Source organism: Callorhinus ursinus, unplaced genomic scaffold (assembly GCF_003265705.2).
Source record: "Callorhinus ursinus isolate GAN/ISIS: 27379988/994484 unplaced genomic scaffold, GSC_fseal_2.0 scaffold18, whole genome shotgun sequence".
NCBI classification, from domain to species: domain Eukaryota; kingdom Metazoa; phylum Chordata; class Mammalia; order Carnivora; family Otariidae; genus Callorhinus; species Callorhinus ursinus.
Window position 1 is genome coordinate 21,945,252 of NW_027397080.1, and position 23,922 is coordinate 21,969,173.

Below are 23,922 nucleotides of genomic sequence, written 5' to 3' on the forward strand. Positions count from 1 at the left end.
AATCAAGAGTCAGACACTTAACCAATGGAGCCAGCCAGGCGCCCTGCAAACAAATTTAAAAGATGTTTTTCGGGGCACCTGGGTGGCTCAGTTGTTAAGCATCTGCCTTCGGCTCAGGTCATGATCCCAGGGTCCTGGGATCGAGCCCCGCATCGGGCTCCCTGCTCTGCGGGAGGCCTGCTTCTCCCTCTCCCACTCCCCCTGCTTGTGTTCCCTCTCTGTCAAATAAATAAATAAAATCTTTAAAAAAAAGATGTTTTTCATTTTCATTATAAAATAAGTTCAGTAAAGCTATTTAGGAATTAGAGAAAGGTAGGTAAAATTACTCATAAACACAACTATTAGCATTTAAGCGTATTGGGGTTTTTTGGTCCTTTTTATCCTATGAAATTTATAAACACAGTCAAACTCTTCTGTTGTATTTAGTTTCTCCCCTGCGTTCCATTCCCCGCGCCATCCCTGAGCATCTTTCCTGCCGTGTCTTTGTGACCATGGGTGCCGGCTAAAGGACAGCGCATCTCTCGTGCGCTTTTCTAACCAATCCCTAGAGGGCGGTAAGGTTATTTCCTGTCTTGGGGTGTTGTAAATAATGCCACGATGAACATCTTGGTGCACCAAGCCTTTTCTGCTTTTAGAGTCATTTCTTCGGATAACATTTCCAGGAGTGGACCTCCTGGGGCGAAGGATACAAACCTGTTTAAGGCTCCTGCCACATTCTGCCAAGAGCACAGTTCCCAGTCCCTCCGTCCTGCTGCTGCTTAAAAAAAAAAAAATAGCCCCCAACCTCAAGCCCCTCACGTGTCCAAGCCTCTCCTGCGTACCAGCCAGACTCCGGGTTGCTGTGTGCATGGGCAACATGAGGCCAGTTCTGGTTTCAACCCGCAGGAGACCGAGGAGGAAGCCCCCTGCCCCTCTGCCTGCCTCCTCCCTCCCATCTCATTGGGAACTGAGTCTAGTGGTTTTCCCCAAGTTTCATAGCTACTAAGACATAGAATCAAGATTGGACCCCCAAGATCTGTGCCTTCAAAACCTGTGCTCTGAGCCCCTGTTACCAGCCAGTGCCTGACTCCTGTCACCCTCAACACAGGGGTCGGCCTTGTCTGCACAGCCTTGGTCACCGCAGGATCGGGCTTGTTCTCAGGGGGGATGAACCCCTGCTGTGTGCTGGGACCTGGGTCAACTCTGTAAAAATGTGCTCTCCTTTTACTTTGCTCCTCCCAACAACCAGCCCGAGTGGGGAGCTACTGTAAGTCTCATTTTGTGGCTGTAAGAATTGAGGACCAGGGAGGTGCATGGCTCTGCTAAGGTCACACAGCAAGGAGGAGGCAGGGCTGGGTTGGGAACCAGGTCCAAGAGCCTCCAAAGCCAATGTCTTTTGCAGTGAAGGATACAAGGCTCTGGGTGACCCAATCACATCCCCCTACTCTTGGCCTCACAGGACATCTGGGAGAGCTATTGTGATCACTGTAAGAAATCCCACTGCACTCAGGGAATAGTCTGGACCTTCCAGCCTCTGCTCCCAGAGTCAAGTAGCCGTGTGTTCTTTTTTTTTTTTTTTTAAGATTTTTTTATTTATTCATTCGAGACACAGAGATAGAGAGCATGAGCAGGGGGAGAAGCAGAGGGAGGGAGAGAAGCAGACTCCCCGCGGAGCAGGGAGCCCGATGCGGGGCTCGATCCCAGGACCCTGGGATCATGACCTGAGCCGAAGGCAGACACTTAACCATCTGAGCCACCCAGGCGCCCCAGCCCTGTGTTCTGACCTTGGGTCCACCACTTAGCAACGGTGTGACCTTGGGCCAGTTAGATGCCTTTCTGAGCCTGTTTCCTCTTCTGTAAGACGGGGATGGTGATAGTGCCTCTCTCATGGGCTCCTATGTGGCTGATAGTGGGAGCGCTCGGTGCCTGGTGGCTAAGTGCCCCACGTGGGGCTCACCGAAAGCCCCTTACCCTCTGCCTGGTCTGTCCACAGACGAGCGGGGCAAGGACCATCTCCGTGCTGGCAAGCTGAACCTGGTGGACCTGGCGGGCAGCGAGCGGCAGTCCAAGACGGGTGCCACAGGGGAGCGGCTCAAGGAGGCCACCAAGATCAACCTGTCGCTGTCGGCCCTGGGCAACGTCATCTCGGCCCTGGTGGACGGGCGCTGTAAACACATCCCCTACCGGGACTCGAAGCTGACGCGGCTGCTGCAGGACTCGCTAGGTGGCAACACGAAGACACTGATGGTGGCCTGCCTGTCACCCGCAGACAACAACTATGACGAGACGCTCAGCACACTGCGCTATGCCAACCGGGCCAAGAACATCAAGAACAAGCCACGCATCAATGAGGACCCCAAGGATGCCCTCCTGCGTGAGTACCAGGAGGAAATCAAGAAGCTGAAGGCGATCCTGGCCCAGCAGATGAGCCCCAGCAACCTGTCAGGTGGGTAGCTGGGGAAGGAGGTGGCAGGAGGGGCCCAGGGCTGGGGACAAAGGCTCTCCCCCTTAGTTTTCTGCCTCCAGCTGCCCATCCGAGAGACACAGAAGCAAAGCCCCATCTCCTCTCCGCTTCCTATGAGCATGGCTTTTGAACAGTCAGAGAGAGCCTGCTTGGTGATGGCCGGATGGTATCTGCTCCCTGACAGACCCAGGAAGAGGTCTGTTTGGTCTGCTTCATCAGCTGCGGGCTCCGTTGCCTGCGCCCCGCCTCCAGGCTGCGCATCCGCCATCCCACCTGTCTGTCTGCCTGCTGTCTCTGTGGCAGCATCGTGATGCTGTGCTGCTGAGCGGGGGGTGACTCAGCCCCGCCGCGTCCCGCCCCCTCTCCCGACTCAGGCACCTTGTGATCGCAGCTTTCACACCCAGGTGTCTGGCTGTCATCTGGCAAGTAGAAATCTATACATGCAGCACAGGCTTTGCGGGGTCCTTGCAAACACCAAGGTTTTCTTTACCTGAGAATCCTTTGGGGAAGGGAGCACAAAAGAGCCTGAGTCTATTCACTCATCCACCTCCCTACCCACCTTCGTCTCTGTCCATCCATTCTACATACTCATTCATTTACTCACCCATCCACCCTTCCATCTACCCATCCATCCATCCATCTACCCACCCACCCACCCACCCACGCACCCATCCACACACCCACCCATCCACTTACCCACCCATCCACTTACCCACCTACCCAGCCATCCACATTCCCACCCACCCACCCACCTACCTGCCGACCCATCCATCCATCCATCCATCCACTCACCCACCTACCCACCCACCCATCCACCCACCCATCCACCCATCCACTTACCCATCCACCCACCCATCCATCCATCTACCCGCCCATGCTCCCATCCACTCATTCATCCATCCATCTACCCACCTACCCATTTACCCATTCATCTACCTACCCTTCCATCTACCTACCCACCCTCCCACCCACTCTATTATTTATCCATCTACCAACTTACCCATCCACTCACCACCCATCCATTTAATCCACCCAGCCATTCATGCATTCTCTCTACCCGTCCCATCCATCCATCCATCCATCCATCCATCCACCCATCCATCCATCCATCCATCCATCCATCCATCCATCCACCCATCCATCCATCCATCCATCCATCCATCCATCCACCCATCCATCCATCCATCCATCCATCCATCCTACCATCCATCCATCCATCCATCCATCCCTCCATCCACTCCACGTTGTCATCCATCCTTTTATGTGTGCTTCCACTCATCCACCCATCCATCCATCCAAAGCTTACCAAGCAGCCCCCTGTGTGTGGACCTGCTCCGGGCACTGGTAACCCAGAGATGAATCTGCTCCAGGCTCTGCCTCATGGGCATCTAGTCTCCTGGGGGAGGACACTCTAGCAGACCATCAAGTACATGTAGGTCAGAGCTGAACTGGCCACTGCAGGGCAGTTAGGGGATACGTGACCAGGTCTGTCTGGGGGTAAGGTGTGGTCAGTCAGGGAAGGCTTCACAGAGGAAGGGGAGATTGAGCAGAGTGTTGGGGGCTGAGAGGTCTCCCTGTCAGCCAGGATGAGAGTGGCCAGTGTGTGCAAAGATGCACAAAACTGTAAGGGGCATTTGGGGACCACAAGTTGTGCTGGTTGGCTGCCGAGCAGGGCGGTGGGAGATGGCCAGGGAAGGCCTGGATGTGCTGGGCTGGAGCGGGCCTTCGGCGCCACGATGAGGGATTTCACATCTGCCTTCCTCCTCCTTCCCCGCTTCCCAGCCTCTGCCCCTCCTCACCACCAGGGCCTCTCCTCTGTCCGCACTCACTCCGGAGGTGGCTTCACCTTGTGGCTTGAAACACCGTCTCTGTGCTCCTGGCTCCCCTGTGGCCCCCCAGCCTGGCCGTGTGATTTGTGTCCGGGTCTTAGTTCATAAAGGGGACTGAGTGGGCCCTCGGAGAGTCAGCGTTACACTAGAAACAAGAGGCTGGAACCCCACACGGGGCCACGAGGGAAAGCACCAGTGTTGGTCGGGAGGCAGGGAGGAGCAAGGCGGATCTGGAGCCAGAGCTGGATTTGGAACTATTACTGGGGGTTCTGTGGGAAAGTTGAGGCAGGAGCAACAGCCTAGGACTGGCTGGCGTGAAGGATTCCTGAGTGGGGGCACAGGGGCAGTCCCTGCTTGTCCGGCCCTGGCCCCCGGGGACTTAGGGCAGGGGAGATCCTGGCTGAGAACGTGAGTTAGACAGAGGGTGGGAAGGGTATGGACTCGGCATTGCTTGGTTGGCAGGTGAAAGGTGGGCCGATAGCTTGTTTGCTTTCTCTAGGACTTAGCTGGCCCTGCGAGGGGCCGTCTCTCCCTGGCCGGCAAGTCCCCCGTGATATCAAGCATCACAAAATATAGACAATTTTAAAAACAATTGCTACACAGTATCCTCTGAATTCCAGACTTGAATATCCAGCTGTTTAGCGATCCTTTCGAACTTAGCATGTCTGCCACTGAGCTCTTGATCTCCCCGAGCCTGCTGGTCCCCACGCAGGTGATGGCAACCCTTTCCTTCTGAGTGTTCAAGCCTGAAACCCTGGGGTGGCCCTTGGTTTCTCGTTTTCGCTCAAACCTGTATCCACTCCAGCAGTAGATCTTGTCTCTACCTTTAAGACATGTCCAGAATCTGTCCACCACTGTCCCCTGAGTCACTAGCGTCTCCTACCTGAATTACTGCGGAGCACCCCCACCCTCCAACAGGTATCTGGGTGTCTGCCCTTATCCCCCTCAGTACACTGCCCACACAGCAGCCAGGAAGGTCGTGTTCAAGTACAAGTCCTTTTCCTGCCCTGCACAAACCCCCCAAGCCTATTTAACCGAGTCAAAGCTAAAGTTGTCAGCATAGCTTTCAGGGTCCCTGGGACCCCCCGCCCCTCACTCCCTCTGAGCTCCTCTTCACCCATTCTCTCCTTCCTTGCTCCACTCCAGCCGCACTGGCTTCCTGGCTGTTCCTGGAATAGTCCAGGCCCACTCCTGCCACAGGACCTTTGCATTCACTGTTCTTTTCTGTCTGGAAAGCTCTTCCCCAAGATCTCTGCCTGCTTCAATTTCCCACTTCCTTCAGGTCACTGCCTTTGCCTTACCCCATCTAAGAGGTCCTCCCTGAACACACTGTTTAAATTGCACCCCCTCCCCATGGTTATTGTTCCTGAGCATCCTCCCTGCTTTCTTTCTCTTGCTAGAGCATGTCCACTTGTAACATGTTAGCATTTTGCTTATTTATTGTGTGTGCCTTCTTCCTCTGATTGAAAACTCAATGTGGGTGTATTTTGTCTGTTTTGTTCTGTGCTGGGTCCCCAGTGCCTAGAACATGCAGGTGCTCAAGAAATATTTGTTGAATGACTGAGTAAATTAGTATTGTACATAGAGATGTGCTTGAAATAAATCCAATACTGTGAAGTGTGTTTTGCCTAAGTGTGTGGTTGTCTCTTTACGGATTTCTGCTTAGTTCCTGCAAATTCTGTGCACCTTGGTCACAGCCCTCCTTTCTGTCTTTCTCCCAGCCCTGCTGTCCAGTCAGGCCCCCCTAAACCCTGTCCAGATTGAGGAGAAGCTGGTGCCCCCACCTGTGATCCAGTCTGACACAGAGGTGGAGAAGCAGCTGATCCGGGAGGTGAGAACCGGGGGAGGTGGGAGAAAGGCAAGCAGGGGGTGCCCAGGAGGAGAGCATCTGCTGAACGATATCATTTTACCCCCACCAGCATCGTGGGGTTGGTACAACAGTCTCCTTTTTGGAGCTCAGAAAGCTGAGGCTCGGGGAGGGGCCATGACTCGCCCAAGGTCACATGGCTAAGGAGAGTCTGAGCTGGGGTTTGAACTCAGGTCCTGACTCCAGGATGCAGCCCATCCCCCATCAGGGCCTGCATGGGGAGCACAAGGAGGGGTGTGGGACATCTGCAGGGGTGCTGTCTCTCTTCCGTACTGTAGGACGGGATGACTGTGGGTTGATGGAAATGGAGGCCTTCCTGGTGGTGGGAACGGCCTGTGCTGGGCTGGGGTGGGGGTGTGGGGAGAGTGGAAGGAGTTGGTCCCCAGTACAGGTGCCAACAAGCCAGAGACTGAGAGCCAGGTGGCCTGGTGGGCAGTGGGGAGCCCCCAGGCATCCATTTGACCAGTGGATAAGTGGGGTGTTGGCCTCCCAGAGAAAGCTGTCACCTGGGGACCCCTCCTCCTCCCCCATGTGTGCCTTCCAGCATCTCTGGGAACCAGCAGGGCAGGTAATAATACCCTGACTTACAGATACAGAGCTGATCCCTAGAGGGGGGCTTACACAGCCAGACTCGGCAGAGCCCCTAACTCCCAGCTTAGGCTCCATCCCGACTCCAGGCCCTACTGGTTTCTGGAGATTCCTGCCATTTGAGGGCCCCATTCAGATACCTGCGCATGGGGTGGGACACTGGCTTTTTCCTGGTGGAGAAGGAACGCCAGGCTGAGACAGCTCTGCAGGGACTGGGTCCCTGGATGTGTCCGCAGCTGGGCCTCTACCCCTCAACTATAAACTCAGCTATAAGCCCTGGGGCCCTTGGGAGCCCTGGTGAGGTTGTGGGGGTTTGGGGCCCAGCCTCTGCGGGGGACAGACTGGGTAAGGCCTGGGAGTCTGAGTCATGTGGGCTGGAGGGCTGGGAGAAATCAGCCAGAGTCCCCAAGGGCTGCCCATGACAGGCAGAGGCTTTTACTGTTTGGGGGGAGGCTCAGTTGTGGCCCCCAGATGGACTTTGTCAAGGGGCTCTGCTCCTTGCCGCCTTGGAGGCTCCTGGGGTGGGGCCGACGTCAGGTCCATCTCTGGAGCCCTGGACCCGGCTCCTGGGGAGGCATGGGGTGGGGGCCTATTGGGGATGGCTGAGCCACAGAATGAGAGGAATCACATGGGTTCAGAGTGGGTTTTGGAATCATGTAGCAACAAGTGACATCAATCACAAAACAGTAGGGCTGGGAGGGTTGGCCGGGGGCTGGGATGGAAGCTTCCCCCCAAAGGGAGCCTGGTGGGGTGGGGCAGGCACCCTCGCCCAGGGGCAGGATGCCGCCATCCCCTCTGGGGCACCAGAGAGGAGACTCTGCTCCGGGCTGGCTGCCCCAAGGAGCCAGTGATTGGCAGGTCCTTCTGCCCCGGGGATGGTGGTTGCTGGCCTTGTCGTCACGAGATAGGCCCTGTGGCCACTGCCTCCGAGCACTACCACCTGTCCACCACCGAGTGTCCTCTCAGGCCCTGGTGGTTCTTCTGTGAGCCACACTGGGAAGAAGAGTCGAAGGTGTCTGTCTTCCCTCTCGCCTTCTTTCCCATTTCACTTATGACCCACTCATATTTATTGAGCACCTACTATGTGCCTCGAACCGTGCTTTCCTTTCCCATCCAGAACCAGTCAGGACACTCAGGATGAGGGGGTGGTCCCTGTGTGGGGTGGCGAGGGCACTGGGCCAGGGATGGGCTCCGTCACGAGCGGGAGCTGTGACTCTGTGGGCTTCAGTCTCCTGGCTGCACCAGGGAAGGGGGGGATTTGGACCAGAAGATTCCTAGGGTCCATCCAGCTTTTCCATTCTGCAAGTCCAGTTCTTGGTGGGCTCTGTGCCCTGGGATGGGCTGTTTCAGCTCGTGGAGCCTGTTTTCTCATCTCCAGGAAGCTTTCCCTTGACCGTGGGAAGGGGAGCTGAGGGGTGCCTTCTCACCGTTGGGCTGTGGAACTGGCCTCAAGCAGGACTCGGGGGGGCTGGGTTTGCAAGCATTTCCTGAGCCTCTGCTGGCTCCGGGCCCTATAGCTGGGGGTGCACAGGGGGCCATGGGAGAGTTGTTCTGTTTCGAGTATTGGGCACATTTTGTAACTGCTGGGGATGATCTAGCACAGAGAGAAGCCCCTGCTACAGGAGGGAGATGGGGATGGAAAGAGCAAAGTCATGGAGCGGGTGGCTTGGCTTCACAGGGTCTGTCCCCTGTCACAGGAGGATGAAGAGCTTTCGGGCAGACCTGCAGGTGGACGGGAAGGTGTGGGCTGGGATGGTGAGGGCATACTTCAGTGTTCTCTGGGAAGCAGGAGATGGGAAATGGGAGAGGTGGAGGGTTGCAGAGGGAGGTAGAGCAGAAGGACCCAGGAGGGGCGCTGGGCAGCTTAAGAGGTCCTCTGTGGTTCAGGGTCACACATGTACAACTGGGTCTGGAAGTTGGTACTGCTGTATGTGTGCATGTGTGTGTATGTGTGTGCACACGTGTGCTCACGTGTGTGCTCGTATGCATGTGTGCACGTGTGTGCACGCGTGTGCTCGTATGCACGCGCACTCGTGTGTGTGTGCGCGTGTGCATGTATGCGTGTGTGCGTGCGCTTGTACGCATGTGTGTGCACGTATGCGTGTGTGTGCACGTATGCATGTGTCTCCAGCCAGGTCTCGCTGGTGTGCAGGTGTGACGAGACTGAGGCCTGGGTGCCACTGGGGCCGGGCAGCGCTGGCAGGGAATTGTGGAGGGGGCAGGGTGGGAGTCAGGGGTGCTTGCTGAGTATAGGGCAGGGCCCGAGTCCCCACTGGGGAGGAGAGGAAGCCAGGGCAGGGGGGTGGGGGACAGTGAGAAAGCAGATGGGGTGTAGGAGGTCTCCTGTGTCCACTGGAGAGCTGCATGGTTCTGGGCAAGTCACCTCCCTGGGCCCCAGTAACCCTACGTATTGCCCTGAGGCTCAAATGCGTCTCAAATGTGTCACAGAATGTACAGTCACATATTAATGATTCTCTATCCCCTTCTGTCCCTCCCCGAGAGCCCAGGTCATAGTGTCTGTGCCGTTGTAGAACTCTGGGCTTGTTCTGTGCTTCTGGAAGGGTCCTAATGAGGTGGGCGTGTGCACAGGGGCTCTCCCTCCCCTCCCCCTGTCCGGTCTGGCTGGCTCTCTCAGGGCGGCTCCACGACACAGAAGGTCTTGTACTGTCCTTAGCACGTAGCCCTGGCCCCGCCTGTGGGAGCCGTGCGTCAGAAGCCTGAGTGGTCCGGTTGTCCTTTCGGCCAGTGGTCAGCTCCAGGCACTTGTGGACTCAGGAGTTTCCCCTGAGCCCCTCCCTCCTCTGTGCTGGGCGCCGAGCTGCAGGAGGGGACGGTGCTATCTGAGAGGGTGGTCAGGGAGGGCCGCTTGGAGGGGGTGTTACTGAGCTGAGGCCTGAAGGAAGAGCTTGATGGGGGGCGAGGGTAAAGCCCCTGAGGCAGGGGGACATAGGCTGTCAAGGAGTGGAAAGTAGCCTGTGTGTCCAATGTGGCAAAAATGAGGTATATCCACAGGGTGGGCCGTCCAGATTTCTGGAGACTCAGTCAAGTCAAGAGGCGTAGATTTTGTCCTGAAACATAGGAAGCCATTGAAACATGGTCTAGGGGCCCCTGGGTGGCTCAGTCGGTTGGACGTCCGACTCTTGATTTCGGCTCAGGTCATGCTCTCAGGGTCCTGGGATCGAGCCTCACAGCTAGGCTCTGTACTCAGTGGGGAGCCTGCAGGAGATTATGTCCCTCTCCCTCCCCCCTCTCCCCTTCCTCCTCTCTCGCTCTCTCTCTCTCAGATGAATAAATCAAATCTTTTAAAAAATGTAGATAAAATTCAGAAGGGCCTTCACCAGGCAATTTTGTCCCCGTGTTGTGTAGGTAATTTTAACTTTGTTCTTTTGGCTTATTGGTATTCCCCACGTTGTTTGAATGACAGAGAAGGCGAACTGAAAGCCGCCTTGGGGAGTGGTGGTCTGACGCTGCCCCCCCATCCCGTGTCCCCCCCACTCCCAGGAGTACGAGGAGCGCCTGGCCCGGCTGAGGGCCGACTATGAGGCGGAGCAGGAGTCCAGGGCCCGGCTGGAGGAGGACATCACTGCCATGCGCAACTCCTACGACGTGAAGCTGTCCACGCTGGAGGAGAACCTGCGGAAGGAGACAGGTGGGCGCCTGGCCCGGGCTGTCGGGACGGTGGCCAGCTGGCTCCCCTCCCCATTTTACTAACTGACGTTTATAGAGCATCTTCCTGTGCACCAGGCTCAGTTCTAGGTACTCCTCAGTACAGCCCAGCAAGGTAGGTACCACCATGAGCCTCATTTTATAGGTAAGGAACCTGAAGCACAGACAGGGTGAGTAATTTGTCCGCGGTCACACAGCTGGTGAAGTGGGTCAGGATTGGAACCCAGCCAGTGTTCTGGCCCACCCAGCATTGTGTCTGTGAAGCCGGTGGCCCCGGCTGGGCCCTAATCCAAGGCGGACTTAGCATTACAACGTATCACCCATATGTCATGGGTAAGTTCCTTCCCCCCGTTTCTGCATTTTCTAGTCTCCTCCCATTTTTGAGCCCCTCTGTTACCAAAGCAACCACATCCCAAAATAAGGATTCAATTATTAGCAAGGACTTTCACCTTGCTAAAGATTTTTGTTGTCTTTTTGACATTCTAGAACGTTCCACCCTACCACTATCATCCAAACACCTGTGCTGCCAGGCAGCTCAGACTTCCTAGCGCTCACCAAAATACTATAAAAGCCACCTTGTAATGAGGACGATATTGGTCACATCGTGGGTGCCATTTATTGGGCATTGCTGTGTGGCAGGTGCTAGGTGCTAGGTACTCCATCAGTGAGTGAGGACGTACTGAATCCTCACATTGCCAGCGTGCCAACTGAGGCTTGAAGAGCTTCCGGCCGCTGAGCTGGGGAGTGGATGTCCCTAGCAAAGGGAACATCAGGACTCTCTCAGGGGAGCCCAGGACACAGTGACAAAGAAGTGGGTGGAGGTAAAGCCCATGAGCTGGGAGCCCTAAGGAGGCCTGTGGGATTGCGGTCTCGTCCACACTGGCAGACCCAGAGGAGAGGGGAGGGCAGGTTCTAGCATGTTCTGTCCTTCAGAGTGTTCCCCCAGTCCAGTTTGAATATTAGGCCTCCAAGTGGTTTTATTTGATCTAACAATCATCCGCAGTGTTCATTTAACTCCCATGGATCTAGCATTTTTTGTGGGTGAGAGCCCTGAGCAGGACACCCTGTGGGGGCCCCTCGGGGTCTCGGGTGTGAAGTTTGCTTGCTCATGGGGAGCTCTCGGCCTTGAAGGCCATGAGACCCACAGGGCAGTCACCTTCTGTGTGGAGAGCAGCCCGAAGGCAACTAATGGCTGGAGAGGTCGGAGGATGGAGAGCTCCTGGTGCTGGTCAGGGAAGACTTCCTGGAAGAGGAGGAAGGAGACGGGGTCTGAGTTCTGATAGAGGAGAGGGCAGAGGTGGGAGGCCAGTATTTGGGGGCCTGGGAGGCTCTGGCTCTTAAGCCCGTCCCTTAGAGATGGTGTGTTTGGGGCTGACCCCCAGGGGTTCACTCGTCCTCCACTGTAAGGAGCTAAAGGGAGTCTCCATTTGCAGAGGCTGTCCTCAAGGCAGAGGTCCTCAAGGCGCAGGGCACATCCAGGCCCGAGTTTGCCAACAGGTCTGAGTGCTCCCCCACGTTCCACTCCGAGATGGCCGTGACACCCGGGATCCACTCCATGCCGCACACCCTGCCCGGCGGGGCTGTCTCCAAGACTGAGCTTTCTCCTGGATTCGAGATGCTGCCTGTGGCGGAGACTTCCAAGTCTGAGGTGTCTCTGGGGTCTGATGAGTCTTCCACGCTCGAGGAAACCTCCATGTCCGAGGCCTGCCCAGGGCCCCAGGAGCCTTCCGACGTGGAGTTCTCCATGCCCGAGGCGGAGGCCCAGAGCAGCTACCTCCCAGAACCGCACCTCAGCCCGGAGGCCACGGAAGCCCTGCCGCAGGCTGGACCCGTCGAGCTGGCAGCCCTGGGTCTGTTGCCCAGCCTGCATGACCCGTTTGCCGAGGTGGAAGCCAAGCTGGCCAGGCTCTCCTCCACAGTGGCCGGGGCCGAGGCCCTCCAGGCTGGCGCACCCAGGCTCTGCACACAGGTAGCCGGTGCCATGCCAAGAGTCAGCAGGCAGAACTCGGCTGGGGGCACTCAGGCCACTGGGTGCGCACCCAGTTCTCACCGTCTGTGCGGGGGGGGCTCCGGCTTCGTAGCCGGAGAAGCCCTGTCTCGTGCTCCGGACGTCGGGAGGGAAGGGGGGATGGAGATAGGAGGCTTTGCCAGGTGGGCACCTGTTCTGCTAATGGAGGGACACCCATTTGGGGGGTTGGCTGAGTTGCCATGGTTACACCAAGCTTCCAGGCCCGAATGAAGGAGCCGGAGGAGGCTGGGGGCTGCGGGAAGGCTGCTCCCTTTCAGGAGCAGCTGCCCCCCCCCCCGGCCCCGACCCCGGGTTCCTGCCACTTTCCTGGATGCCTTCTCTCCTTTCCACTCTCTTGTGTGGTTTAAATTCTCTTCCCCCTCTCTTCCGCTTGTTTCCTTCCTTTTCCTTTCCTTTCCTTGTGTGGGAAGAGCCTTTGAGCCGGACACACCCGGGTTAAATCCCAGCTCTACCACTCACGTAGTTGTGGGACCTCGGGCAGTCACCTTTCTGGGCCTCGGTCTCCTCTTCTCTAAAATGGGGGTGCCGACACTGCGTGCTTCACCTGAGGTAATGCGATGCTCCTGGAGCACGCTCCCTCCCCGGTTCTCTCTTCCCTGTTCTCTTCTCTCCTCGCCCCTGCTCCCCACCGGTCCCCTCAGCGGTGACAGGCAGGAGGAGGTGGTGGCTTGGTGAGGCACCGCATGGGCGCTGAAGGGGAGGTCAGGGAGCAGAGGATGATTCTGGCCCGCTGTCCCTCTCCCCCCCCCCTCCCCCCTCCCCCCGTCCTCCTGCAAGCGCCCCTCCCTGACGGATCTGCTGGGACCTGGTGTCGTTAGGGCTGAAGCTGAGACAGCTGACTGCCTCCTGCCCAGGGCTGTGAGTCTCCCCCTGCCCCCCTCGCCAGACCCTCAGGTTGGGGGAGGATTCCCAGGAGCCTGGGTCTTCCTGTGACACTCTGGGCCTCAGCGTCCTCACCCCCGAGACAGGGACTATGACCCCAGCCCACCCCCAGCTTATCAGAGCTGGCCTGTCACAGAGGAGTCCTACCTCTTATTATTGATGTGATTAAGAGGCCACTGCTCAGCAATTTTCACATTTTGCTTGGTCTTCGGAGCCGGTCTAAAGCAAGGAGGCCTGGCATGTGCTGAGGGCGAGGGCTGCAGGGCAGGGGTGGGGGTCCCCGAGGCGCTGGCAGGGAAGCTCCTGGGCCTCATGTTGAATACTCCTCTCAGAGCTCCCCCTTCTCCCTTCTGCTTAAGAAAGTGCAAGAGGCCACGGGGAATGAGAGGAAGGCTTTAAATCTACCCACATGTGCGGAGAGAGAAAACTGCCTCCCAGCCTCTGGACGGGATCCCTGGGTAGGAGCTGACACACTCGAGGTTCTCAGTAGATGGGAGATGGGGTGGCCAGGGGCAACCTGGCTGTAAGGTGACATTGAGAGAGGACCCAAGCGGGAAGAAGGGGCCTGGGCAGAGCATCAGGCTGGGGGATGGCATGTGCCAAAGTCCTGTGGCTGCGAAGGTCTTGACTTTCTCAGCAGTGGAAAAACGAGGCCAGAGAAGCAGCAGGGTGGATGGGGTGGGGGGAGAGGGGAGGCAGGGAGAGGCACGGAGGGCCCGAAGACCATGGAAGCAGCTGGATTTTCCTGCAAATGCACTGGGAATCTGTGCAGGGTTCTCATTTGGAAAGGGCTGTGATGGATTTGTATTTGGAGAAAACGGCCCTAGCTGCCATGGGGAGCCTGGGCCCCGAGGGGCAGGAGAGCAGGATGGAAACTGTTTCGGGGTGTTGGAGGAAATGGTGGAAGTAGGAACCGGGTCAGATACATATTTGTATAACTGGGTGCCTCCGAGCCAGAAGTGATCCGTCCCTGGCCACGAGGGACCCAGCCTCCACCATCTGGGATTGAGGCCGCCAGCAGCTTGTGTCCAGGGGCCGGCCTCTCTGCCTCCACCTTGGTTTCTATTTGTGCTCAGGAGGTTGACCAGGACCTAGAAGTGGCCGAGGAGGTGGTGTTGGCAGCAGAACCTGGCATAGGGGCCAAGGCTGAGGCCCAGGTGTCCTTGGAGGCTCAGCCTCAGCCCTTGCTGGCCACGACCAGCGTGAGAAGAGACAGTGTGGGCGTGGAGCTGGTGGTACTGACTGACGACCTGCTGCCTGTCGTGGACCAGCAGCAGGTGCTTGCCCGGTAAGTGCTGGGGTGTGGGGCTGGTGGGACCCCGTGGCAGGGCAGGAAGGGGCTACGCCCCAGACATGGGGATGAGAGTCACTGAGCCTCCACTCTGCCCCCTGCCCCCTCACCTGATGAGGCTGAGGAGGCCTGATCCTCTCTCTAGGAGCAAGGGGTGGGGATGGTGCTATCAGCCGGGCAGGCAGTGCTCTGCTTGGGGAACTGTACAGGGGCCACCAGACTCCCTCAGGCACCTGCTGGGGAGCAGCTGCTCCAGGAGAAAGGGGAGGGACTGTTGCCTGCCTGGCATTTGCAGGAATCCCACGGTGGCATGATGCAGGTTTTCCTCGGCTCCCAGCGAGCCTCCGGTGCCCTCCTGATGTGAGACCTGCTCACCCTAGGGGCAAGCCACCCTGATCAGCCTCAGAGGCTGCCCGCCCGGGGCACTCTGTGCCAGCCACTTAACATTTCTGAGTGTTGGTTCTCACTTCTGGAAATGAGAATAACGTCAGGCTCACCCCCGTGACAATCAGCCCCACGGCCAGTGGGTCAGCTTCCTCCTAGCGGTGGCAAACTCAGTCCCACCGTCCACGGTGCAAACGTGAACTGAGCAGGGGCTGCGTGCTGGGAACCAGGAAGCAAGGGTGAATGAGCTGCCACCTTGGCCTTCAGGGGGCCCATGGTCCAGGGGGAGGCAGCTAGCCAGGCCCACAGAGGGCCTGCTTCTGCCGTGTGAGAAGCCAGTCGGTTGTGCAGTCGACTGTCTGGGCTCCCATTCGCCTCCACCACTACCTACCTCTATGACCTGGACCAACTTTTAAACCTCCCTGCGCCTCAGCTTCTCATCTACAAAATGGGTGATAATAAGAGCTCCAGTTTGAGAAGCTCATCGTGAGGGTCAAATGAGACCACACCTGCCGAGCATCAGGCCCCGAGAGAACTCTGCGCACGTGGCCGTGTTCAGGGTGTGGTCTGGAGTATGGTCAGGGAAGGCTTCACAGAAGCCTTCATTTTCCGTTTCTGAGAGTAGCTTTGCTTAGCTCCACCTGCATGAGGTTTGCAGGCCAGATGCCTCAGGGTGGCATCCAGATACAGGGTGGCACAGAAGTGCAGTGCAGGGGAACAGCCTGGCTGTTTGGAGAGCACGCAGCTAGGAGAGCTGGAGCGAGCTCGGTGGGGGCTGCAGAGGGAGATGATGAAGCACCAGGCCCCAGTGCACCGAATATTGCTCACAGCCCAGGATGCTCTGCTCATGCAGGGTGCCGGGGAGCACGGCCGCCAGCCTGCTGCGCTGTGGGGACCGTGGGCTCCCGGAGGCCTGGGGCGGGTGGCGGGTGGGTCAGCTCTGGTCCGTGGGGAGATGCTTGCCCATCCTGTCGTGCGGCTGTGTGCACAGGCCTGGGTGGATCTGCTCTGACCCCGGCCAGAGGCCTCGCCTCTCTGAGCCCGTGCCGTGTCTGGGAGGGGTGGTTGCGAGGCCTCCACGACGTCCTGCTGGACAGCAAGCTCGCGGTGATGGCCCCGCACCATCACGCGCACCTTCCTCTCCCTGCCGGCAGTTTGCAGCTGTTGGAGCAGCAGGTGGTGGGGGGGGAGCAGGCCAAGAACAAGGACCTGAAGGAGAAGCACAAGCGGCGGAAGCGGTACGCGGACGAGCGCAAGAAGCAGCTGGTGGCAGCCCTGCAGAACTCCGACGAGGACGGCGGCGACTGGGTGCTGCTCAACGTCTACGACTCCATCCAGGAGGAGGTGCGGGCCAAGAGCAAGCTTCTGGAGAAGATGCAGAGGAAGGTGAGGTCCCCCACGCCCGGGTGGCCCTCCGCGTTTTTGTAAGTCCGCATTTATTCGGTGCCTGCTGTGTGCCTCGCTCGCCCTGGAGGCAGTCCCAGTGACACATGGCTGCTGGGCTGGGGGAGGGTGTGTGACCAATGGGACAACAGAGGACCAAGCGGGACAGCGCCGGACAGTGACAGTGCTGTGAAGGGGATTCTAGGGGTGGGTGGTGATGTAGGAAAGACGTTAGAGTTCAAAGCCCACGGCCAAGAAAGAATTCTTGAGACGTCTTTGGTGCAAAAAGTGGTTTTATTAAAGCATGGAGACAGGACCTGTGGGCAGAAGGAGCTGCACCAGGGTCACGAGGAGTGGTCTGTTATATACTTTCAAGCTGGGAGGGGGTCAGGGGTAGTTTAAGTCTCTAAGGAATTCTGGAAGCAAGGTTTCCAGGACCTTGAAGGGGCTAGCTGTTGTTGGGGAAAGGTCATTTATTACCGACTAATAAAACCTGAGTCATGAGACCCTTCAGGTGTATATCGGTGGGCCATATGCTTAGGGGGTGATTGCCAACATGTATCTTGGGGGGTAGAGAAAAAGGAAGTTTCCACAAGAAGTTTTATATGTTAAAGTAGACTTACAGGATGGGGTGAGGGTGGGGGGTCGGGCTAGGATTGCCTTTTGCCCTTACTTAGCAAAGTGTCAACATCAAGGCAGTCGAGTCCCTAGAGGAGTGTCACTCTGCCTGTTTCAAGGACTTGTCAATGGGCTGTAGGCAGTAAGGAAATTTAATAATTTTTCCTCCTGCCTTTGTTTCCCACATCAGGTGGCTTTAGTTTTATTTTTTCATTTGGATTGCAGTACACACGTGCAAATGACAAGTGCACAACTTAACTCATTTCCACAAAGTGAACACACCCATGAAACCAGCACCCACACTGGGGAACTGAGCATCAGCGGAACCCTAGGAGTTCTCGGGGCCACTTTGGGTGGGGGGGCAGGGAAGTTCTCCTGGAGGTGGTGACTTCCGAGGTGGGACCTGAACCTTAGGAGAGGTGGGGCCTGGTCGTGACCAAAGGAAGAGCCTTCCAGGCTGAGGGAGGGCCAGTGCTGAGTATGAGGTTAGTGGCTCTAGGAGCAGAAGGGAGGCGGATGTGACTGAACGCAGGGAGTGACAACAAGGCAGGAGGAGCTGCTGTCTGCTTCCCTCCGTGCACCCTCGGGGGCTCTGGGCCCTGACACGTCCCCCTCAGCCGACCGCAGGGCACCCCTCATCCCCATCCGGCACCACCAACCCAAGGATCTCGCCAAAGCAGAAGCTGATGCTTTTCCCTCTTTGAACCTCTGTGGTGTTCACATTTTCTTGGCTATTTTCATGCTTTTTCTTAATAGCTATTTTATGTTTTCGGCCAAATTTGTTCTTCCGGGGATATCTCATAATTTGGTCTACGCACCTAAGTTTTGAAAAATTCTTTCTGGAGTTCAGCTAAATGTCCCATTTTACACCTTCTTCATTTCTGTCCATTTCCACTTTAAGATTTTGGATTACTGGTTTGAAATGTTCATATGTGTGAATTGCAGGAAATTTTATTCACATCAGGATGTTGGGTTGCATTTTGGTTCTGTGTGCTCGTGCTTTGTGGGGGAATTTTCTTCTGCTGAAATGCTTTGATTTTCATTTTCTGTTTCTTAGAGCAGCTTTGATTAGCTACTTCTGCTCTTTTCTGTGTATTTTGCAGTGTCTTGTTTTTCTGCACTTTCAAGACCAGCTGAAAGCAGAGGTGAGGTTTTGGGCGGCTGGCTGGGTTTGCTCAGTCGACAGCATGCTCTTCTGTTCCTATAGTGAAGTGCAATGTTAGACGGTTCCCTATTGCTGTGGTAGTTAGCCTCTCGCCGCAAATAGAGTTGGCTAAAATAACACAAATTTATCATCTCACAGTTCTGTGGGGCAGGGTCCAGCTCCAGCATGACTGGTTCCTCTGCTTAGAATTCTATAAGGCTGAAACCAAGGTGTTGGCAGGGTTGCGTTTCCTTCAGAGGTTCTAGGGAGGAATCCATTTCTCAGGTTGTTGACAGGATTCAGTCCTATGTGGTTATAGGCCTGAGGTGCTCATGTCCTTGCTGGCTGTCTGCTGGGGGTCATTCTGTTTCTAGAGGCAGCCTGCCTTTCCTGCCTCCTGGCCCCCCCTCAGAGACCACCGGGGCCAGCTCCTGCTAGGCTTCAGCTCTCTGACTCTACTCCTGTCTCCTTCATCTGAAGCATCTCTTTTAACGCCTGTCCACTGCCTGGCTCTCTGCGCCCCTTCCATAAGGCCTGCCTGGTTACACTGGACTCACCGGATGATCCGGGATAATCTCCCTTTCAACAGATTAATAACTTTAATTCCATTTGCAAAGTCTTTTTTGCTGTGTAAGAGAAACATAGTCACTGGCACGTACCAAGGGGTGGCAATCATAGGGATTGATCATAGGGGTTGCCTTCCAAATTTTGCTGTCACTTTTGGGTCCCCCCCCAATCTCTCTCTATCTCTCTCTTGGTAGGAGGGGTCAGTGTGCCTTTTGTGATTTTCTCTTGTTTCTGCAGGACTTTCATTTTGCACCTCAAGGAGTCTCCCACTTCTAAACACCCTCCAGAAGCGATGCCTTGCAGAGACTAACCCCTCCGTCTCTCCAGAGACTTGCAGAGACCCAGTCTCTGTATTTTTGCCATACAAAAGAATTTTTTAAAGTTTTATTTTGTCAAATTATCAACTTTCTATTATTGCATATAGATTCTGAGTCACAGTTGGCAAAGTTCATTTATGTTTCCTTCTAGAACTTGTATAGTTTCTTTCTCTCTTTCTTTCTTTATATTTTTATTATTTTTTATTAGTATTTTTTTTAGACAGCGAGTGAGCAGGGGGAGGGGTAGAGGGAGAGAGAGAGAATCTCGAGCAGACGCCCTGCTGAGCGAGGAGCCCGATGCAGAACTCAATCTCATGACCGTGAGATCACGCCCTGAACTGAAATCAAGAGTTGAGCCACCCAGGCGACCCATCTTTCTTTCTTTTTTATATTTAAATCAGATCCACTTGGAATTTATCCTGGTGCCTGTGTGAAGAGCTGATTCCATTTTATTCGTTCCACATGGCTCTCCTTGTTTCCTAGCACCGGTTTTCGAAAAGTCCACTTATTCTCCACTAACTTCAGCTGCTGCCTTTATGGTTTGCTAAAGCCCTATAAACACTTAGATGTATTTCTGATTTTTCTATTCATCTCTCTTGCTGTATCTATTCATATACCAGTGCCACCCACTTTATTTGAAATCCAGGGACTTTATAATATGTTTTATAATTTCATAGGGTTAATCCTCTGTCAATGGTTTTCTATTCCAGGTTTTTCCTGGATATTCCTTCTTGTTTTTTTTTTCCTTCCAAAATGAGCTATATAAACAACTGGGCTAGTGCAAAAGTAAAAAAAGGGAGAGAAGTAAAGAAAAAAATTGGTGGAATTTTTGGGGGAATCATGTTATATCTATACATTAGCTTGAGGGTATTGATACCCTCATGAGGTTGTATTTCTCTGTCCAGGAACATGGTATATCTTCTGTTAGTTCAGATCAATTTTTGTGTCACTCGAGTATTTTATAAATTTCCTCACATAGGTTTTGAACATATCTTGTTAATTTCACACCTAGGTATTTCATTTTATTTGCTTTCCTCTGTGGGATATCCTGTTCCATTATGTCTTCTCACTGGATTTTATTTGTTTTTTCTTTAAAGATTTTATTTATTTATTTGAGAGAGAGAGAATGAGAGATAGAGAGCACGAGAGGAAAGAGGGTCGGAGGGAGAAGTAGACTCCCTGCTGAGCAGGGAGCCCGATGCGGGACTCGATCCCGGGACTCCAGGATCATGACCTGAGCTGAAGGCAGTTGCTCAACCAACTGAGCCACCCAGGCGCCCTGGATTTTATTTGTAAAATGAGGACTACTGGCTTTAAGAAATATTTTTTAAAAATAATTGTGAAATAGAAGGGAACACTTATTAATTTATTGTATGGGGCCAATGTCACCTGATAACAAAACCATAGAAAGACATAAGAAGAAAACTATAGACTAATATTTCTTATGAATATAGACACAAAATGCTCCACAAGATACTAGCAAACCAAATTATACATCATGCCAAAGTGGGATTTATCCTAGGAATGCAAGGTTGGTTTAGTATCCCCAAATCAATTAATGCAATATACCATATCAATAGAATAAAGGACAAACCCCACATGATCATCTTAATGATGCAGAAAAGGTATTTGAAAAAAATTTAACACCTATTATCATAAAAGCACTCAGGAAACTAGGAATAGAAGGGAACTTCTTCATTCTGATAAAAGGCATCTATGAAATGTCCACAGGTAACATCATACTTAATGGTGAAAAAGTGAATGCTTTCCCCCTAAGATTAGGAACAAGACAAGGATGTCTGCTCTCACCACTTCTATTCAACATTGGGCTGGAGGTTCTAGCTAGGGCAGTTAGGCAAGAAAGTGAAATAAAAGGCACTGAGATTGGAAAGGAATAGATAAAACTATTTTTATTTACAGATGACATGATCTTTTATGTAGAAAGTCCTAAGGAATCCACTAAAAAAACCCCTAACTACTAGAATCAATTAACACCTTCAGCAAGGTTGCAGGATACAAGATCAACAAGCAAAAAGCAATTGTATTTCTACATACTTACAATGAACAATCCACAAATAAAATTAAGAAAACAATTCCATGGGGCACCTGGCTGGCTTAATCTGTAGAGCATGTGACTCTTGATCTCAGAGTTCAAGCTCCACATTAGGCATGGAGGCTCCTTAAATAAAAATGTATAATATCCATAAACATTAAAAAAAAAGAAAACAATTCCATTTGCATTACATCAAAAAAGAATAAAATACTTAGGAATAAATTTAACAAAAGAAGTGTAAAGCTTATATTCCAAAAACTATAAAACATTGTTGAAAGAAATTAAAAATACCTAAATAAATGGAAAGACACCCCATGGTCATGGATTGGAAGACTTAATATTGATAAGATGATACTCTTCAAACTGATCTATAGATTCAAGGCAATCACTATCAAAGTCCCAATTGACTTCTTTGCAGCAATTGACCCTAAAGTTCATATGGAAATTCAAGGGACAGAATGGCCAAAACAATCTTGAAAAGAACAAAGTTGGAGGACTCACACTTCCTGATTTCAGAACTTACTACAAAATTACAGTAATCTAGACTGTGTGGTACTGGTATAAAGACAGGCATATAGATCAATGGAATGGGATTGAGAGTCCCATAAATAAACTTTCGTGTTTATAGTCAGTTGATTTTCAACAAGGGTGCCAAGATTATTCAGTGGAGAAAGGACAGTCTTTTCAACAAATGGTGTTGGGACAACTAGATGCCCACATGGCAAAGAACAATGTTGAACCCCAACCTCACACCATATACACAAATTAATTCAAAATGGATCAAAAAACTAAATGTAAGAGCTAAAACTATAAAACTCAAAGGTGTAAATCTTTGTTACCTTAAATTAGACACTGCCGGGGCACCTGGGTAGCTCAGTCAGTTAAGCAGCTGCCTTTGGCTCAGGTCATGATCCCAGGGTCCTGGGATCAAGCCCGAAGTCAGGCTCCCTGCTCAGTGGGGAGTCTGCTTTTCCCTCTCCCTCTGTGCTCTCGCTCTCGCTCTCTCTCCCTCTCTCTCAAGTAAATAAATAAAATCTTAAAAAAAATTAGACATTGCTTTCTTAGCAAAAGCACAAAGAAAAAAATAGATACATTGGACTTAATCAAAATTAAAACTTTTGTGCTTCAAAGGATGCTATCAGGAAAGAGAAAATACAGCCCATAGATTGAGAGAAAATATTTGCAAATCATATATCACAATGAGGTGCTTATATCCAGAATATATAAAGAACACTTACAACTCAAGAATAAAAAGACAAATAATCCAATTTAAAAATGGGCAAAGGATCTGAACAGACATTTCTCCAAAGAAGATAAACAGATGGCCAATAAAGCACAAGAAACGGTGCTAAACATCATCAGCCACCAGGGAAATGCAAATCTACAATGCAAAATTACCATCTATGGTATAGAGATACCATCTCACACCCACGGGGGTGGCTGTAATAAAACAGATAATAACAAATGTTGGCGAGGATATGGAGAAATGAGTGCCCTCATACATTGCTGGTGGGAATGTAAAATGGTGCAGCTGCTTTGGAAAATAATCTGGCAGTTCCTTAGTTGGTTAAACGTAGTGTTACCCCATGACCGGAAGTTACAAGCAAGAGAAATGAAAATAGGGCCACATAAAAACTTGTACACTAATGTTCATAGCAGCAGCATTCATTATAGCCCCAAAGTGGAAACAATCATGAATGGAAAATAAAATGTAGTATATCCACATGGTGGAATATTATTTGGCAATAAAAAGGAATGGAATCCTGGGGCTCCTGGGTGGCTCCATCATTTAAGCATCCAACTCTTGGCTTCGGCTCAGGTCGTGATCTCAGGGTCATGAGATGGAGGGAGCCCTGTGTTGGGCTCCATGCTCAGTGCGGAGTCTGCTTGAGATTCTCTCCCTCTCCCTCTGCCCCTCCCATTCTGTCTCTTTCAAATAAATAATCTTAAAAAAAAAAAAAGGAAGTCCTGATACATGCTCCGACATGGATGAATCTTGAAAACACTGTGTTAAGTGCAAGAAGCCACACACAAAAGATCATATATCATATGATTACATTGATACGAAATCTCTGGAATAAGCAAACCTAGAGAGACAGAAAGTAGAATGGCGGTTGCCTGGGGCTGGGGGTTGGGGGGAAGCGGAGGATGAGTACTTGTGGGGGTGGGGTTTATTTCTGGATCGTGAGATGTTCTAAAACTGTGCTGATAACTGCACTACTCGGAATATACTAAAAACCATTGAATTGTACATGTTAAATGGGTGAACTGTATGACATGGAAATTATATCTCAATAAATTTGTTACAAAAGTCACTGTGAAAGATTCCAGATCCTTCCAGATGTACAAAAATATATAAAGCTTTTTACCATTAACGCCATGTATCTACCATCCAGCTTAAGGAATGGAGCATTATTAATTGCCCACCTGTGTCCTACCAGGTAGCGTCTGTTCTCACCTGGTTATAGGTGATGACCATTCCCATGAACTTAAAACGTCCTTCTTTACTAATCAAACTGTACCTGCTCTTTGAGAAAACAGACTATGCACCCAGGAGTCTTGGGGCTCAGGGAGGGCATGGTTACGGTTGCAGCTGGGAGTCACCTGTGCTTGTGGGGAATCTCCATTCAGGCAGACCCGGGCAGGAGATCACAAAAGTGTGGAATCCAAGGTCAAATCAGGGTAGGTCTGCCTCTTAAGTCCGGTGTCTGTCACATTGTGACTTGACCGTGGCTATGGGAGAGCAAGGGCTGCTGAGGCTGAGAGTTTATGCCTCTGCTCCCCTCAGGAATAGGATTTATACAATTTCCTGACATCTTTTAGGACGTGGTGACCCCAGTGTTATGTGTGGAGCCTTCCCA

General features: G+C 52.9%; 1 protein-coding gene across 8 annotated transcripts in view; it reads left to right on the forward strand.

Moving 5' to 3' along the window:
* Window positions 1-23,922, forward strand: part of KIF17 (kinesin family member 17) — a 42,723-nt gene that overhangs the window by 14,089 nt on the left and 4,712 nt on the right. For 6 of the 8 annotated variants that reach the window (XM_025855755.2, XM_025855757.2, XM_025855756.2 and 3 more), the window contains exons 5-12: window positions 1,973-2,425; window positions 5,994-6,103; window positions 10,229-10,376; window positions 11,827-12,362; window positions 13,200-13,280; window positions 13,664-13,762; window positions 14,381-14,592; window positions 16,134-16,365. In XM_025855755.2, coding sequence (XP_025711540.1) covers window positions 1,973-2,425; window positions 5,994-6,103; window positions 10,229-10,376; window positions 11,827-12,362; window positions 13,200-13,280; window positions 13,664-13,762; window positions 14,381-14,592; window positions 16,134-16,365 — 1,871 coding nt within the window. Of the gene's footprint in view, window positions 1-1,972; window positions 2,426-5,993; window positions 6,104-10,228; window positions 10,377-11,826; window positions 12,363-13,199; window positions 13,281-13,663; window positions 13,763-14,380; window positions 14,593-16,133; window positions 16,404-23,922 lie in introns of all 8 variants that reach the window. The other 2 variants (XR_003205104.2, XR_003205102.2) reach the window with 1 other exon arrangement.